This window comes from Chlorocebus sabaeus, chromosome 12 (assembly GCF_047675955.1).
Source record: "Chlorocebus sabaeus isolate Y175 chromosome 12, mChlSab1.0.hap1, whole genome shotgun sequence".
Lineage (NCBI taxonomy): Eukaryota > Metazoa > Chordata > Mammalia > Primates > Cercopithecidae > Chlorocebus > Chlorocebus sabaeus.
In genome coordinates this window covers 47821532-47840781 of record NC_132915.1, presented here as the reverse complement: position 1 = coordinate 47840781, position 19250 = coordinate 47821532, and the positions used below count along the sequence as shown (strand labels likewise).

Below are 19250 nucleotides of genomic sequence, written 5' to 3'. Positions count from 1 at the left end.
ACTATAAAACTCCAACTGGAAAATATAGGGGCAAAGCTTCCTAATATTGATTTGGCAATGATTTCTTAGCTGTAACACCAAAAGCACAAGCAACAAAGGCAAAAATAGACAAGTAGGACTATCAAAGTAAAGAGACTGCACAGCAAAGGAAACAACAAAAATGAACGAACTTTGAGGCCATTATGCTGAGCGAAATAAGTCAGAAATAAGGACAAGTACTACATGATTCCACGTATATAAGGTATCTAGACTAGTCAAGTACACAGAAGCAGACAGTAGAATGGAGGCTGCCAGAGGTTGGTGGGGAGGGAGAAATCGTGCTTGCCAATCAAGGAGTCTAGTTTCAGTTACACAAGATGGTAAATTGTAGAGATCTGCTGCACAGCACTCCTAGTATAGTTAACAATACTGTATAGAACACTTCAAATTGGTTGAGATGGTGGATCTCATGCTAAATTGTCTTACCACAATAAAAAATAAAAATAAAATTAAAAAAAGGAAGGAAAATAAAAAAGAGGGAATTAGAGAGGAGATTAGCTCTAAGATCCTTCTCAGCTCAGTCTAGGTCTAAGTTTGAAATATTTTCTTAATTCTGCAAATGCAGAATTGGTTCCACCAACCTTGGTTCTGTGGTATAGGGATTAGGTTCCCAATTCTTTTGTAGAGATGTTTAATATCACATAGTTTTCCTCCTCTTTAAAGTACAGATTGAAGAAATAAAATGACAATACTGCATATACCATTTAAAAGCCAATTATTAAACATTTGAGTGTCTGCTGTGTGCTAAGCACTGTAAAAAAGGAGGACTTCATACAACTTAATTAGAAAAAGAAAGCATTATTATATAAAATGATGCTACCATAATAAAATAACAATACATATAAAATATTTTAAAAACCCAGTTCTACATATGTATTATTTACATAATTGGGGGAAGTTCTCTTAGTTCTTAAAATATCTTACAACTATAATCAGTAGAAACTCAGAGGCAGATTAATAATTTGGTAAATTCTTGAGACTCTGGCCCCTTGGGATTTCTATCCTTGGTTATACCTACCAATTTGCTTAATGCATAGTAGGTATTCAATAAATATTTATTGAATGAATGAATTAAAATTGAGGAGATATACAAATTTTAGAAGGGCTACTGAACAAGCCACGTAAGGATTTTTTTTTTAATAAACAGAAAAAGACAGCTAAGAGTTACAGATTCCTGATATGGCAAGTAAAGGTTATGGACAACAAACACATTTCCAATCATCTTTTATTCCAACAAATTGGCTTACGGGATAAAACAGGCCATAAATTGGTCTTAAACATTCAGTCATTGGCCTTAGAGCATTTGCCTCCTGAAAGGAGATCAGATCTTGGAACAATACACCCGCCCCCTAAGATATATGACCTGAAATATTAGAAGTCCTGGTAATACATTTAGACTAGGCTTTCACCCAAAAAGTAAAAGGAAGGCAACTGCAAACTCTTAAGCATCTGTTCCAAAATGTGCAGTCTCCTTTAATGAAACAAAAAGACCATCTCATACAAATGACATGAGTAGTCATACCCACTCTGAACTTGTATATCTTTCTTTTAAACAAAAATTCAAACATTTCCAAGGAAAACTAGGGTGATAACATACAACACCAGATGAAGAATAACAGATAAAGCCTGCTTTGGGGCTCACTTGACCTGAAAGTTCTAAAATCTCTTAAAACAAGTCCTGTGAACCTTAATTGGTTGTTATGATAGAGATGAGATGTCTTTGAAAGAAAAAAACAAACATTTGTTTTAGAAGCAAAATCTTACCATTGAAAATTTTCTTTTGGTATATATTATTATACAGTATAGAAATAAGACGCTAACTAAAGCCTATATTAGTGCATCAATATTTTCATGGCAGAATATCTGTGTTTGCAATTAAAAATCAGAGAAGTCAGCTTACTTTCTCTTAGCACAATTATTATGAAATGAGACTTGTAGAATGATCTTTCCTATTCCTGTGGACTAAGACTCCTTGGGGTTATTTATTTTAATTTTTCTGTGTTTATGTTGACACCATTCTGGCAGCCACATGCCTTTGGAATAATACTATAATCTTACTTGTTTTAGGCACCCCTCATGTGACTTTTATTTCTTGCTCATCTAATAATCGTATTTACCTCAAAAACTTTTAAATTCAATTTTAAGATTTAACTCAAAATATATTAACGTTTTAACAATTCTGCCATCCTTCATAAGATCAGTTTTTGCTATTTGGATAGATATGAAACAGCCAAACCCATCATTGTATCAGTTAAGATTTAGCATAATATTTGTATTCTGACTGTATTAATTAATTATGCTCTTAATGCAATATTGATGTAGTATTAATCTATACTATTAGCTAGATGAATTTGGCATTTCAGACAGTATAAAAGGTCTCAGAAGACCTTTAAATCTTCTTTAGTCACCAGTGCAAAGGTTCACATCACGCCTAAGAGCAGCCAGCTATCTGACTCGCTGCCATCTCAAACGAGCTGCAGTTTCCTCCTTTGAGCCTGGTCTTGGCATTGACTTAATACAATAAGACAGACAATGTTACATACCATATTAAGTGTCTTATGCATTTGGAACTTCTTATGAGCAAAGCTAAATTAGCTGGCTGAAGAAAAACCTAGAGCTCTGAAAGATAGATCTTTAGTATCAAGTATTTTTTAAAAAGCTAGACAAATGAGTTCACTATAAGTATTATTTCAGAGTATTTAGTAGGAGGGTTGAGGAACTGGAGAGAGGAGCAGCTTCTCAAGGCAGCTAGTACTTCATTTGAAGTAAAATAAATGTCCATCATCAAGCACCAGTAGGTATAGTCTCTTTTCTAATTGATGAAAAATAAAAACAGATATTATATTCTACTTGGTGATACTAGATTAGTAAAAGTTACATTATAAGAGTTACTCAATGAAACCTCATATAATCTTACAAAAATTAGTAAAGGTGGGAGACAATGTTCATACACTGTCTTTGTTGTTCAAACCAAGGTTGCAGGTAAAGGCAATGATCAGTATTCCAATATCATAAATCTGGAAAATCAAGCACTGCCTACTTTCTGCAAGCCTCAGAGAAAGGGGAGGGGAGAAACCAAGGAAAGAATTCTGCTCAGTATGTTCCTGGGTCGGAACCTTCTCTCCAGTATCAAGTACTGCTTGTTGAGAATGAAGGTATTCATATTTAACATGTGTAGTTGTCATTTACTCCATAAAATCTGAGTAATCTAGTTTCCTTTACAGTTCTGTCATATTGGGAATAGAGTAATCATTGGCTGATAGACTTGAAAAACTTATCAGACCTGAGAGTGATCTAAGAGGTCATGTTACCAGAGTTGGAAAATTGGCCTGGCAGGTTAATTTACCTGGTAGATGGGATTTATTTGGATTCAATATGAATGCTACTACATACATTCCAGTTACCTACTAGGCCTCTAAGATATATACATTCATAACCTCTGATCTTTCCCTATTGGGAAGGCATATAAGGTGACTGAACTGAATTTAGATGCATAAATTTGGAGTGGATAAATGAGACAGAACCCATTAAGTTCATTATCCCAATAAAAATGAGTAAGAAAGCCATAGAAGACTATTCATGGTAGAGTGAAGAATAGTCCCAATGTTTCACTCTCTCTCTAACTCATGCTTTCACATGTAACATTTTGGCTTTCCCATTCTGACTCTGGACTTGGTGGGTGGCTTAGTTTGCCCAATGAGATACTAGCAAATATGGTACAAAAGCTGGAAACAGGTTTTGCACTGGGAATTGCTCTCTCTTACACCTCCTCTGCTGTCACTATGAGAACTTGCCTAGGCTAGCCTGCCAGAGGATAAGGAACTTGTGGAGCAGAATTGGGTTTCCCATGTTGGCTCAGATGAAGCCAGTCTAGATCAGCCAACATCCAGCCAACCCTAGATATGTGATGAAGACCATCCAAGTCCATCAGAGCCACCTAGTCCAGCAATAATTCCGTATCTGATATTCTAGTGAGGATTAGTGGTTTGTTATGTAGCATTACTGTGGCACTGAATAACTGCTACACCAATTAGAGTTTCCATTAGAGTACGGAACTAAGGAGAGTATACTAATAAATTCTTGCTGGTACTAGAATAGATAGAATCAGTTGTTGACGGAAAAAACTTGAAAACTTTAAAAATCAAACTGATTTGAAGTCTTGAGGCTGAGCACGTATCTCAGAACATATTTATTTCTAAATTATAAGAGTCAAAATACATTCTAAACTCAGCCTAAGGACTGATTTAGGGCCATACTTAAGCAATGACTTAATTACAGTTAAGCATGAATGAGAAAAATGTTGGAATGCATTTCATTAATATTATATTTTGTTTTTATAAGTATACTTGTTTAATATTTCTTACTGCTTAAAGTTATCTATTTTAATGAAAATTAAAATTTTTATACATGACTGTAACTGAAAAGTTTAATCAATGCTAGGTATCTCCATGAAATTTGATAGCTGAAACCTAGCTTTTTGAAACATGAGGCTGTAACCCAGGAATTTCTGTTAATAGTGAAAGATCTTGATTGCAAATAAAAATTATCAAGAAAACAAACAGCTTCTTAGGTGCTTGAGAAGTTAAAAGATAATGAAGACAACTACGCTTCCATCCAAGATCCTGAGCAGATGCATTCAAACTATATAGGGAGGAGAATATAAATCATCTAAAATGAAATCATCCAAACTGTCTGATTCTCTTTAGATACCAAAGGGGACTTGCTCCACACTTTCATTACACATAAAAAAGGAGAAAACACAGGGCTAAAATCCTATTAATAAAACTTGTGAAGTGATACAGAACAGCAGAAAGAGAAAGCCAGGGACACACAAACATTTGAGAATCTCTGATTCCAAACATAATAATCCCATGGTAAAGAAAATGGAATTTTTTCTTTTTTTTTTTTGAGACAGAGTTTCACTCTTGACACCCAGGCTGGAGTGCAGTGATGCGATCTTGGCTCACTGCAACCTCCGCCTCTGGGGTTCAAGCGATTCTTCTGCCTCAGCCTCCCCAGTAGCCGGAATTACAAGCACCCGCCACCATGCCCAGCTATTTTTTGTATTTTTAGTAGAGACGGGGTTTCTCCATATTGGCCAGGTTTGTCTTGAACTCTTGACCTCAGGTGATCCACCCACCTTGGCCTTCCAAAGTACTGGGATTACAGGCGTGAGCCACTGTGCCTGGCCAAACTGAATTTTGATTGAGGACCAGTGTCACTTAGGATAAGGTCTCCCCTGGGTAAGTGGGTCTGACTAGCATCCACAAAGGGCCCCTGCCAGGTTAAGTTCTCTGCAACAGAAGCTTTCAGACTCTTTTGAAATGATACATATTTTCTATCACAGCTCAGCACACACACAAATGCATGCGTGGGGTGGGGGGTTTGCATGTGTATATGCATGCCTTGTTTTGAAAAATGCAACATACACAAAGGTCTTGAATCAAAGCAGGAACTATCTAAGTGGTTCAATAATAGCATATTCTGTTGTGCCTTCTAGAAAATAAGTGTATACTTGCCATAAAAGCTAAAGTATTGGGTTAGTGAATTGAAGGTAATAGCAAAAACTGCAATTACTTTTGCACCAACCTAATAGGTTAAAAGTCAGCATTATAACATTTATGAACATTCAACGGGTTACATACTTTTTTGGTATTATTATAAAGTATTTACTTAGTCACTGTAGATCTTTAAATTGTCCTTGGAGATGCAGATTTTCTACAATCAACACACCCCCAAAGACAGTAACTCAGTCTTAGTTTTGCTCCTTTTAAAATCCGTAGCTGTAAGATTTAACTCATTAGGGCACAGAGGTAATACGATAATGTGGTCATATCATGAGCTGCTTGTCTCCAGAAAGCCCACTAGAATCTCAGACTGAACAGCTAAATCAACCTCTATGTTGTTTGTCTTACAAGGATCAGAATTAATACAGTTTAGCCTAACAATACAAATCCTATTGAAGAATGACGTCAAAATATATGGCAGGGCATATATAAATAGTTATTTCACAATTAAAAATATATATTACATTTCTGTCCAGATTGTTCCAGAGTTTAATGATGATGACAAGTTTTCGATTTGCTAAAGAATTACTAGAATTTAACAGTATAGAACATATCCATGTGTATAATGTATCAGTCCATACTAAGCACTGGTTTTTAAGAAACTAATATTTCTTTATATTCTTGTTGGATTTGGAAATGCCTTCTATTTGGAGACATTTTTTCTTCTCAATTTCCTAAAGAATGGGTAGTGTACCTCTGCCCCATTTTGTAAACTTCTTGTTCAGCCTTGTATGAGATTACTGAATATATGTTTTTAATACTTGAAAGTAAAATAGGGACATATCTTCTATATGTTTATAATTTCAGCATTTATATCCTACTTTTCTAATGCTTTAGAAGTAGAAGACAACTGATATCTTTTGTAGTTTCATAATAGAGCCCTAACACCTAGAGCTTTAACTTACTAGGTGGCAAAATTGGTTTTATTTTTAATTCCACATGGCATCAATATTTGATTAGTTGCTGAATGATTTGTGATTTTAATGTACTCCCTAAATTGCTTCTCAGTCTCTCACTTAGTAAAAGATCCTACCGCAATCTAACATACATATCACTGAGACAGTATGAAAATTCCCCTTTGTTTCTTATTAGTTTTATGAGACACATGTTTTGGCTCATCTCTAAAAAATATTCAAGGATGCTAATTTGAGAAAACTAGGTAACAGGAACATTCTAAATTTATACTTTTTGGCTTTACTGATGTATGAATATTATCAGTTACATTATCACCCTGTAGCAGCATATATTGCAGATTTAGGAAGTTTTGTATATTCGAGATTAAGAGAGCAGGTGAATCATAAGGAGCAAAAGTCTAGTCTTTCTTATCAGCTTAAGGTTCTCGCTGATTCGAAGCTAGCCTCAAAAATGAGACAAACAAACTTACTGGTAGATATAATCACATTGACCCATTTTTAGTGCACACCTCAATGCCACAGTGGCCAAATATCAGAATTGATCTGGTGTTTTGTTGGATATATCTCAGGTTATAACATTTCCAGTGAGACCTGCCTGGAGCCAAAATGGTCTTTCGTGATTCAATGAAGAACCATCTATTGGGCTTCTAATATCTGTTAGACCCTGTGCAGGCCTTGGAGAGACAGAAAGGAATAAGGCTCAGATGCTGATGTCAAGATATTCTCACTCTCATTAAAGTAAGTTGACATTTTTCTGAACCTCTGTCTCACCACTTTCTGCTATTTGTTTATGAAATGTCTAGAATTCTTTTTCTGTTTCCTGTTTTATAATATAGTATATACAGTAATTTTGATCAAATCTCCTACTTGCTGTACATAACACTTTTCAGAGTCAAATAAAATCTTTCATTAAAAATATTACCATAGTACTTTATATTTTACAGTTTGGAGACAGATCTAGTCACAGATCACACAGCTCAAGAAGGAGTTTTAAATTATTATTACTCTAAGTAAAAATTTCCATTCTAAGGCCTCAGGCCCTTTCCTTTTAGCTTAAATGTCATTAGCCACCCTCATGTCTACCTTCTTCATCCCTCTCACTATTCCTGACCCGATTTCCACTGAAGCTTCTATTTTTCCAAACTTCCTTATATCCAAAATTCATCATTCATTGAACTGAATGACTTTAAGAAAATTCTGGCTATTAGGACATCTACAAAGATAAACCAATATGCTATTCACTTGTAAAGTACTTGGTAATACTAAAAATCCAGCATAAACCCAATATGCTACTAACACCAATATTGTACAATATATTATAGAGCTAATAATTCCAGAACCATTCCTAACAATAAATTCTCCTTCCAGTCCTAACATGAAAACAGATAACATGTGCTTGGTAAAGATGATAAGTTCTCTATTGCTTATCGTCTGATAAGAGTGTATAAAGACCTGGCTGGAGATGGACATAAGTACACAAGTAAAAACACGTAAGAACACAAATTTAATTATTTGTACGTTCCTTTAATTATTTTCTTTTATCTGGATCTGTAAGCAACAAAATATTCTTCATTAAACCCAATCACGAAAGTATGCCTCAAACCTGCTACCTCTGGTTCTCACAAAGACCCTCAAAGGGTGCAGGACTTACTTGCTGCTCAGGCAGCGTCTCAGAGAGTAGGAGGCCCCTCCCCCGCAGGTACGTGAGCACTCACTCCATGGGCCCCAGGCATCCCATAGGCCGTCCCGGTCCTCCTCAGAGCGTGCGGTCCTGGAACTCTGTGAGAAACAAAAGAATGGTCAGCATCATATCCCCATGGAACCCTGAAACATGTGTCCTAAAATGTGACTGGCCTGTACGTGTGTACATGGTGGCCGTGCCAGGAATGAAAACGTGCAATCAAGATTCTCGGATTCTTTTCCATTTCATACTGCCTGTATGTTCAGGGAGAGGGATATTTAAATTTAAGGGCCCTGGGCAATGACTGAGGTGGGCACGAGGTTGTACAAATGGAACAAATAGAACAAATGGAAAAGGAAGCCAGAAACAGGAATTTGGGTTAGAAAACAATCAGTTGCATTGAAGTCACAATTCTGCTCAGGGTTCATGAGTGTATTCTTCATCTCTTTGTGAGGGAAAGAAGCTGCTCTCAGAATGTTTCTGTCCTGAGAAGCTTGGCATGTGCATACTAAACTGCTTCCCAAAATCTAACAATGTTTTATACCATTGACAACTTTTTAATAAAGCAACTGCATTCCTAGTTTTCAGATTTGTTCATTGAAATAACTATACAAATAACTTTAGTAATGCAGGGATTGTCTCTTGACAAATAGACTTGCTGGTTATTTACAGGCTTTCTAGGAAAATTTCCATACACTGTAAGAATACTTGTGGCTATGTACAGGTCTCAATGCTGTGCTTCACATTCAAGAAAAAGATAAAATTTGTGCTATACTTAAGAGAATAGGCTCTGGAGTTACAGATTATCTGAGTTTGGGTACAGGTTCTATTTTTTATTATGAGTCCTTGAACAAGTAACTTACTACCTTCCTATGTTCCAATTTCCCTTTTTACAAAGTGGGGATAACATAACCATGCTACTGCGCACACACACACAAACACACACACACACGCACATATTATATAGGAAGATTAGCAAAATGAACTTAGCACACCTAGAACTAGTGCCAGAGCAGAGCACTAATTTTTATTTTGTAGCAATGGGATCCTTTATAAATCAGTTGCTATGGGGTTCGGTTGTTAAACTGACTACTCCTTTGAACATTTAAAACCTCACCAGTGACAGTCAAACAGAGAGCCAAATCAGGAATGAACTTCCATTCACAATTGCTTCAAAGAGAATAAAATACCTAGGAATCCAACTTACAAGGGATGTAAAGGACCTCTTCAAGGAGAACTACAAACCACTGCTCAGTGAAATCAAAGAGGACACAAACAAATGGAAGAACATACCATGCTCATGGATAGGAAGAATCAATATCGTGAAAATGGCCATACTGCCCAAGGTAATTTATAGATTCAATGCCATCCCCATCAAGCTACCAATGAGCTTCTTCACAGAATTGGAAAAAACTGCTTTAAAGTTCATATGGAACCAAAAAAGAGCCCGCATCTCCAAGACAATCCTAAGTCAAAAGAACAAAGCTGGAGGCATCACGCTACCTGACTTCAAACTATACTACAAGGCTACAGTAACCAAAACAGCATGGTACTGATACCAAAACAGAGATATAGACCAATGGAACAGAACAGAGTCCTCAGAAATAATACCACACATCTACAGCCATCTGATCTTTGACAAACCTGAGAGAAACAAGAAATGGGGAAAGGATTCCCTATTTAATAAATGGTGCTGGGAAAACTGGCTAGCCATAAGTAGAAAGCTGAAACTGGATCCTTTCCTTACTCCTTATACGAAAATTAATTCAAGATGGATTAGAGACTTAAATGTTAGACCTAATACCATAAAAATCCTAGAGGAAAACCTAGGTAGTACCATTCAGGACATAGGCATGGGCAAAGACTTCATGTCTAAAACACCAAAAGCAACGGCAGCAAAAGCCAAAATTGACAAATGGGATCTCATCAAACTAAAGAGCTTCTGCACAGCAAAAGAAACTACCATCAGAGTGAGCAGGCAACCTACAGAATGGGAGAACATTTTTGCTATCTACTCATCTGACAAAGGGCTAATATCCAGAACCTACAAAGAACTCAAACAAATTTACAAGAAAAAAACAAACAACCCCATCAAAAAGTGGGCAAAGGATATGAACAGACATTTCTCAAAAGAAGACATTCATACAGCCAACAGACACATGAAAAAATGCTCATCATCACTGGCCATCAGAGAAATGCAAATCAAAACCACAATGAGATACCATCTCACACCAGTTAGAATGGCGATCATTCAAAAGTCAGGAAACAACAGGTGCTGGAGAGGATGTGGAGAAATAGGAACACTTTTACACTGTTGGTGGGAGTGTAAACTAGTTCAACCATTATGGAAAACAGTATGGCGATTCCTCAAGATCTAGAACTAGATGTACCATATGACCCAGCCATCCCATTACTGGGTATATACCCAAAGGATTATAACTTATGCTGCTATAAGGACACATGCACACGTATGTTTATTGCAGCACTATTCACAATAGCAAAGACTTGGAATCAACCCAAATGTCCATCAGTGACAGATTGGATTAAGAAAATGTGGCACATATACACCATGGAATACTATGCAGCCATAAAAAAGGATGAGTTTGTGTCCTTTGTAGGGACATGGATGCAGCTGGAAACCATCATTCTTAGCAAACTATCACAAGAACAGAAAACCAAACACCGCATGTTCTCACTCGTAGGTGGGAACTGAACAATGAGATCACCTGGACTCGGGAAGGGGAACATCACACACCGGGGCCTATCATGGGGAGGGGGGAGGGGGGAGGGATTGCATTGGGAGTTATACCTGATGTAAATGACGAGTTGATGGGTGCAGCACACCAACATGGCACAAGTATACATATGTAGCAAACCTGCACGTTGTGCACATGTACCCTACAACTTGAAGTTTAATAATAATAAATAAATTAAAAAAAAAAAAAAAAAAAAAAAAAAAAAAACCTGTACAAATTAGGTCAGAAACTTGGCCTTAGGATGTTACACAAATGGTTTTCCAACTGGTGCATGCTATACTTAGCTTCCTGAATCATTTGAAAGGGAGATGAGATAGCATAGTGATTAGGAGCAGGAACTGTGGATCTACTCAGCCTGGGATGCAATACTGGCTTCAGAGCTTCCTCGCTCCATAAACTTGGGCACATACACAATCTCATATGCTTCCGCTTTCTTATCATAAAATGGAGATAATAAAGATACTGTATCAATGAACGAATCAATGAATCTTTGTGAGCAGTAAAAGAGTTGATATATAAAAAGCACATAAAGTGGAAATAACCCAAATGTCCATGAGTGGATGAATATGTAAACAAAATGTGATATATACATACAATGGAATACTATTCAGCCTTAAAAAGGAAGAAAATTTAGATGCAGGTTCAACATGAATGAAACTTAAAGACATGACACTAAGTGAAATAAGTCAGACACAAAAGAACAAATAGTGCATGATTCCACTTACTGAGGTACCTAGAATAGTCAAATTCATAGACACAGAAATGTCTGTGTCTGCGTCTAGACTAGGGGGTGCTGGGAGAGAGGGGAATGGGGAGTTGTTTTAGGGATACAGAGTTTCAGTGAGGGAAGATGAGAAAGTGCTGCAGATGGATGGTCGTGATGATTCCAAAACAATGTGAATGTATTTAATGTCACTGAACTATATACTTAAAAATAGTTAAAATGTTAAATTTTGTATCAGTACATTTCACTACCATAAAAACAAATATGCACATATATTTTTAAAAGTACATAGGGCCTAAATAATAAGCACTACATTGTATAAGCATTTGTTGCTATTATTATTTAACATTATTTATTACTTATTATTAATATGTATAAACATATATGGGCTCTGAAAGTTTACAGGAGGTACACTGGTAAGGCACCAGGCTTTTTGCTGTTGAGTTGAGTTGAGACACTGTACTCGTAAGATATCATCTCCCTGAAATCCCTGACTTTCCCACAGTACGACCTTGCAGCCACTTGTCATATTGCATCTGCTTGGTGATGTAATCTGCCAGCAGTTTTATGTTCTTATAAAATGTGGCAAAGCCTGGGTAACAGAGCCACATTGGTAACCCCAAAATCTGTACTTTTGAAAGGAAGAATTTATTGAGCTCCAAAGCCTGGTTTTTAGGATGATTAAAATCAATCTTTAATCACTGCAATATGAGGTGCTCTGTTTTCAGAACCGAAAACAGTGAGAGAGAAAAGATTCTTTGCCATACCCAAATTTCTTCTCCATGGCCCATTAAATTCATCCCTCAGATTTTTAAAAGTTAATTGTGTATCTTCTAACTCTTTGTTTGCTGCATGTGAATAGAAGACAGGATGGCTGACTGCTGAGAGAGGTACAGGATTTTCCTGAAGCAGTTTCTATTTGTGTGACAAATATACATTTGTGTGATGCAATTTCTCTCATTTTACTCACATTCAATATGACTTTGATGAAACCAGTATCACAAATGTTAAGGTTCATGCAGTAATTGAAATGAGTGATTACAAACTTTGATGCTATCCATTACTACAACTGCAAAAACAAAACAAAACCAAACAAAACAAAATCCACATGCAACATTCACTGGCAAACTGCATTTTCATATGAGATAAAAACACTCCAATGCCAGATCCTTGGGGAGTTTCCCTCTGGCTGTTCTCTGGGTAAGATATTTGGTAAATAATGTACGGTTGTGATTTCTTCTAGAAAAACAAGTTGTTTCAAACTCTGTGCTAAAGTTCCTTGATATTTTTCATGTGCCTTGTTTGAAGAAGTGCTAAAAGCTTCAATGGTGAGGTTTCACTGCTAAGCATCTTATCTCATCACATATTACACGTTTCAGCACTACACATAGTAAGTGCCCACGATGTCTCTGAATGAGATCTCATGCAAACCCAGAAGCAAGTGATAGGTCTATCTCACAAAGCCAAACAAACTCCAAGTTTTCTTTTAACAAGTAGAATAAACATAATTCATTCCAATGGAATCCATGTTTAATGTTGGAGAAAGTAATTTTTCTGCTTTTTAACTGTGCCAGACATTTACATCTATAACCAGCAATGACTCTTTAGAGATGCTTTTCTGATTATTTAAAATCTAGAAGTATTTGCTTATTGCAGCTTTTAAGACTTTCTTCACGATAAACAAATTTTGTGTCTGGCCCTGGTAGAACACATACTTATTTCTCTTCTACATTTTTTTTTTTTTTTGAGACAGTGTCTTGCTTTGTTTCCCAGGCTGGAGTGCAGCCTTGACCTCCTGGGTTCAAGGGATCCTCCTCCCTCAGCCTCTTGAGTAGCTGGGACTACAGGTGCTTGCCACCACACCAAGCTAATTTTTGTATTTTTCATAGAAACGAGGTTTCGCTATGTTGCCCAAGCTGGTCTTGAACTCCTGAGCTCAAGCTATCCAGCCACCTTCGCCCCTCAAAGTGCTGGCATTACAGGCATGAGCCATCATGCTCGGCCCCATTACTCTTTTACTTTTGAATGTACAGTCCTTTTAACTTTACAGCAGCAATTTTCTAAAGGGTAAACTTTGAATTGCATCTAGCAGGGGAAATAGAGGCAGAAGAAAAATAAACAGCAGATAATGGGTTGCTTAAAAGTAATGCTGATTGCTTCTGAAATTAAAACATCTAAGTTTTTCTATACAGGCCAGCCAATGTTCTTCAATTTGATTTTCATCAGATAAATGTAATGTTGTAATTCAGTGTCTCAAAAGGAAGGTTATGGGTGCTATTGAACACAGTGATCAAAAGATTATCCCTGACCCCACTGCTGGAAATTTCAGTAGCAATCTCATGTGAGATGATGGTCTTTAGCTATTAATATCAATGACAAAGAACTAAAGAACAACCAGTAAGTTCTTTATGTAAGGCAATGTTTCACTAGTAGGAGATTTATCATAAAAAGTCTAGAGTGCATCTCATATTGAACTTGAGGGAAAAGGCCATTATAAAGCCCTTTCTTATTACAACAACTATTTTACTTTATAGGCATTGGATGAGTGAGAATGGACAATTGGCAGCTGTTTTGATCTAGCATTTGAGAAATCCACTGAGAGAAGTGCCTGAGTTTTTGGCCCTATAATTTTATGGAAATTGACTAGGCCCATTGAGTTATTGAATTTAGAAACAGTTCAGCCATTTTTAGATCTTTGGTGCCACATTTTGACCTTTAAATGTAGTGTTGATTAAGTCTCCTAAATCAACTGCTATCTTCTCAGAAACTCAGCAATCAACCCCCCAACTCCATTGATACATTGTTCCTGGCCAGTCAAGACGTTCTCAGCCTCAGTAAATGCCAGGTGCATGGAATACAGATTGTGGTCACAGATCATTATATGCCTTCTACAAATACTAGAAGAACTCTCCTGCATCCATCAACCTCAGAATGGTGTCATTTTCTTGCCATTACTGGCTTATCTAAACGTGGTTTTCATCTGATAGTTTTGTGGTTAATTCCAGAGCCAATTGCAGCAACAAAGTCTCAGGTGAACAGCTCCAAGCCTGACAGCTACAAGTAGTTAAACAATTTGAGTAATCACATGAAGCAATGTTTTCCCTGCAGCCCTCTGCCCAATAGACACTTCACCTTAGAATGACCTCCTATGTACTACTTATCCATAGCCTCTTTCATTGGAACCTGCACAGGTTATCAAATAGGTGAAAGATGTAAGATGAAGCAGAAATTAGCAATGAAGGACTAGAGTTATATTTGCTCAGAGACACATACATACAGGGTACTTGGAAAATATTTTTTCCAAATGTTAAAACAAGAGGTCAAGCTATACAAAATTAAATGAAAAAAAAAAAGTAGGTGCTGAGGAAATGCTTGATAGTTTTTTTTTTTTGTAAAAATGAAGTCATGTAACAGCTGAAGTTATAGTATAAGAGAAGTGTTTTTCAGATGTCAACAGATCCTCAGAAGTAACAAAAAGGCTATGAGACAAGGCAAAGAATGGCGCTTACAATTCTAAGAACATCAAGAAGGTACCTGAACCTCTGGTTTTCCACTTCCAGACAGACAGCATTTAGCTTAAGCTATCTGGAGCTGTGTATGTGGCTGTATCAAATGGATGTCACACAGTTCTGTATTAAAAAGAGGGGCAACTCCTCCAGTGATGAGAGAACCATTTTTCCTGTGGTCTGCCCACGCAAAGTGGAGCAATCTATACACAGAAACATCCTGGCCGTGTCTGCAGCTTTGGAAACAAATCTGCAGATTCCATTTTTAGCTGCCCTACCCACATCAGGTCTCTATAAATCTTATCTAATCCTTGGCTTCTTTAACAAGTTGGAATACTGGTTCTGCCGCCAACTGTACATGGTAGGGGTTGTGATTCCCTGCTCCTGAGAGCTCACAGACATTAAGCAGTAACTGGGCTCTTGTAAAAGTCCATTAGCTTTTTGATGTACTTTCTTAAAGAGTGTAGTGTGTGGATACTGAGGCATGCGCCTTCCCAGATGATATTTGCTGCTGGCTTTGCTTAGGAAATTTGGATCATCTGGTTCTTATCACAGCTGCACTGTTGGGAGATATGATGAACTGCCAGTGACACAGTGCATGGTCTTTCAGAGGCCACTGCATGAAGCCTGTCCCTTGCTACTGAAGAGAAAAGTCAATTCTATAACAGGGTGTAAAAGCTATACAGGCCAAGGAGGACTTTTGGGTACCTGTCTCCCTTTTGCTTTCTCAGCATCTATGCACACATTCCAGTGCACTTTTGCACATTCCTGTTAAGGCACCTAACTGCACCTACGCCTAAAGAGTTGACGGTGAGGAAAAACTGGGGTCTCTTAAGTACCTACATGCCAGGAAGCATGCCAAGATTTAGACAAATGATTGTATTTAATCCTCACAATTACCCAGGTCAGGTAAGAATTTTTTTTTCCTTATTCTAGAAATAAGAAAATTGAGGCTGTGAGATTGAACAACCTGTATCATGCTGCAGGAGAAAGAGCACAGACTTGAGAGTGAGATGGACTTTCCTAGTCATATACTGGTAAACTTGACTTAGACGTGTTGTCAGACCTCGTTTAGCCAGAGTTTCTTCATGGATAAAATGGGAACAGTGGCCAGGCAAGGTGGCTCACGCCAGCACTTTGACAGTCCGAGGCGGGCGGATCAGCTGAGGTCAAGAGTTTGAGACCAGCCTGACCAACATGGTGAAACCCCATCTTTACTAAAAACACAAAAAATTAGCCAGGCATGGTGGCGCTTGCCTGTAATCCCAGCTACTTGGGAGGCTGGGGCACAAGAATCGTTTGAACCCAGGAGGTGGAGGTTGCAGTGAGCTGAGATTGGGCCGATGCACTCCAGCCTGGGCAACAAGAGTAAAACCCCATTCTCAAAAAAAAGAAAAAGGAAACATTGATACCTCTCATAATATGGTGATTAACAGAGAGAACACATGGGAAATACCTAGTGTAGTTTCTGGAATATTAGTGCCAATTATTTTATCTCTCCCTGCTCCCACCCCCACACCACAAATGCACACACACACTCATGTCACATAGCTAATATCTGGTAAAGCCAGATTTTATGTCTATATCTATCTTTTGTTTTGTTTTGTTTTTGTTGTGTGGTTTTTTTTTTTTTTTTTTTTTTTTTTTTTTTTTTTTTTGCTGCCTAGCTGCATATTTTGACCTTTCTTTCCTTTTCAAAGAGTATTTATCAGTATGTTAATTTACTATAAAATGACAACTGTGTTGCTTTTCTTCTAAAATATTATTTTGTTCTCAGAATTCCTTCTCAACCCGGGATAACAATTTGGAGATGAAATTAAAACAGCTTCATCACTTTTTAGGAAACAAAAATCTGACTCTGTTCAATGTCAAATACTTCTGTAAGGTTTTCATTTCAGAACTATGGTAACTTGATTTTATTTTGTTTTCTATCCAAGGTCAAGCCTGGATTATAGCTCATCTAGAAAACTGCTGAGAAACCTCTGGGCGTTTTGGAAAGCTTCAATGGAACACAATTTCACAGCCAGTTGAATTAAAATCAATAATTGCCAATATGAACAAAGATTAGTATTCAGGAAATTTTCGACGGACCATTAAATATTTTGAATCAGCTTATCTCAAGGGAAGGCATAGATAAAATATTTGATCACTGTCAGTTTCTATTACTTTAAAAGCACAAACTTAGCAAATGGAAACACTATAACTGCTTTGTCATAAGACTAAGAGAATATTAATATAAACATTATAATGCATTTTTTTCTGATAGAGATTTCAAACACTTTTAATTTGCAAGACTTAAGGAGATTTTCTACTAGAAATAGCCTGTCAGTCTGGTTCTCTTTTTCCATGATAATAATCTGCTTTGTAATAACTATAATAGCTGAACTTCTAGACCTAGGGAGTGCTCAATTAGGAGTAGAAGGCTGAAGCTGGTAATTCATGTATTTTACAAAGGAAAAGTGGACAACAGGAGAACTGTATCCTGTAGAAACTATAGTCATTTTCAAAAATTCATTTATTTCATGATTTTGAAGGAAGTCATCACTTTCCTGGCCCCTGGCCTGTAGGGGTATTTTAAACCCTGATACTATTTCACCTCAGGTGTGAAACAGCCATTTAACCTGGAGTTCTAAAAATGAAGCAACTGTTCCTGGTTGCTGTTGTTTTTTGTTTTCTTCTTTTTCCTATACTTAGAAAGGAAAACAAATCTCCAGTGGAAAATAATATGTAGGCCCAACACCAAGGAAAACAGTGAAGAGTCACCCCCCAGGGCTTCCACACCCTCCACTCCCCGAAACAGGCATGTTTGAAACACCCCCTCCCACGAAATTCCTTCTCTGCTCTTTTTGTGAATTCCTGACTTCCTGGTGAGCCAGTTAGAAGTTTTAGTTTCCATTTCCATCTAATCTAACTAGAGCTCCATCCAAACTGTGACTCCAATCAGCCATAGATACTTTCTGCAGCGCTGGCAAATTTAGCTGAAATGAATTTACAAAACATCTGTAGAACCAAGGAAACATCTGAGGCTCTGGAAAGCACATGTTGGGGTTTGGAATCATAGAGAAAGAATTCCTGTTGGAGAAAAATCTCATTTTGTGATTTGCTGAGGAAACTGGAACATTAATAGATTAATATGGCTTAGGGTTTGATAGGCAAAAAAACCCAAATTATAACTGATAAAAGGGAAGCTGCATGAAATGACTAGCTAACTTCATGTCACTCTCAAACAAGTCAGCTTTTGGTTTTGGTAGAACTTTCTCTCTTCTTTGGTTGACTATTGTGCCATCTGAGCCAAGAAAAAAAATGTGGTGTAATAGTTCTGAATTAAGTTCCATGGGATGCTGGATGTGGTTTAGGTTCTATTCCTACGCTTATAATTGGATGCATTCTCTCTTAAATACCATCTAGATATTGTAGGATGTATGGGATTGAAATTTAAAACATTCTCCCTGGCTTAATATTATGCTTTCTTCTTTTTTACATTCTTGTTTCTACTTTTGCTTAAGTTCAGTTCTCCTTACTCAGAAAAAGTAGAATGATAAGCTCTTAGTATTGCAATATTCTCTTTAACCTGAAGTTACTTGATGTCTCATTATGTAGTATCAGTTTACAAAGAATCAGTATAGAATAAATTAAAACAAGACTTTGTAGCTCTTTGGGATTATCGTTCTGTCTAACAATTATCTTCTCAATTAGACTGGAAGCTCTTTAAAGGCAGGGGTGATGCTTTCTATTTTTGAGTTATCTGCAGTTATTGAAATAATTATTAAGAATATCATTTTGAAGAAAATGTGAGATTTCAACAAATATTTAATCAATGATGAAATGCCTGGAAGTATGTTTTGTTTTAAATGTTTACATATTTGTCATTTATCTCTCAAAAAGGTACACACAGCATAGAGTAAGCATAAGGTGGGGTAGAAAGCAAAAGCATGAGAAATATCTAGTCACTTAAAATTGCCAAGTGATTTCCATTTTGGGGACTTTCTTCTGTTCTCCAGCTCAAATATGTATCACTCCCCCACCTTCACACACACACTAGGAGATGAATTCCATCAAAAAC

At 37.0% G+C, this 19250-nt stretch overlaps 1 protein-coding gene across 3 annotated transcripts in view; it reads right to left on the bottom strand.

Annotated features, from left to right (window-relative positions):
- The window catches only part of ADAMTSL1 (ADAMTS like 1), a 419132-nt gene that overhangs the window by 377733 nt on the left and 22149 nt on the right, over positions 1–19250 (bottom strand). For all 3 annotated transcript variants that reach the window (XM_007969153.3, XM_007969155.3, XM_007969154.3), the window contains exon 2: positions 8172–8299. In XM_007969153.3, the coding sequence (XP_007967344.3) occupies positions 8172–8299 (128 nt within the window). The remainder of the gene's footprint in view (positions 1–8171; positions 8300–19250) is intronic.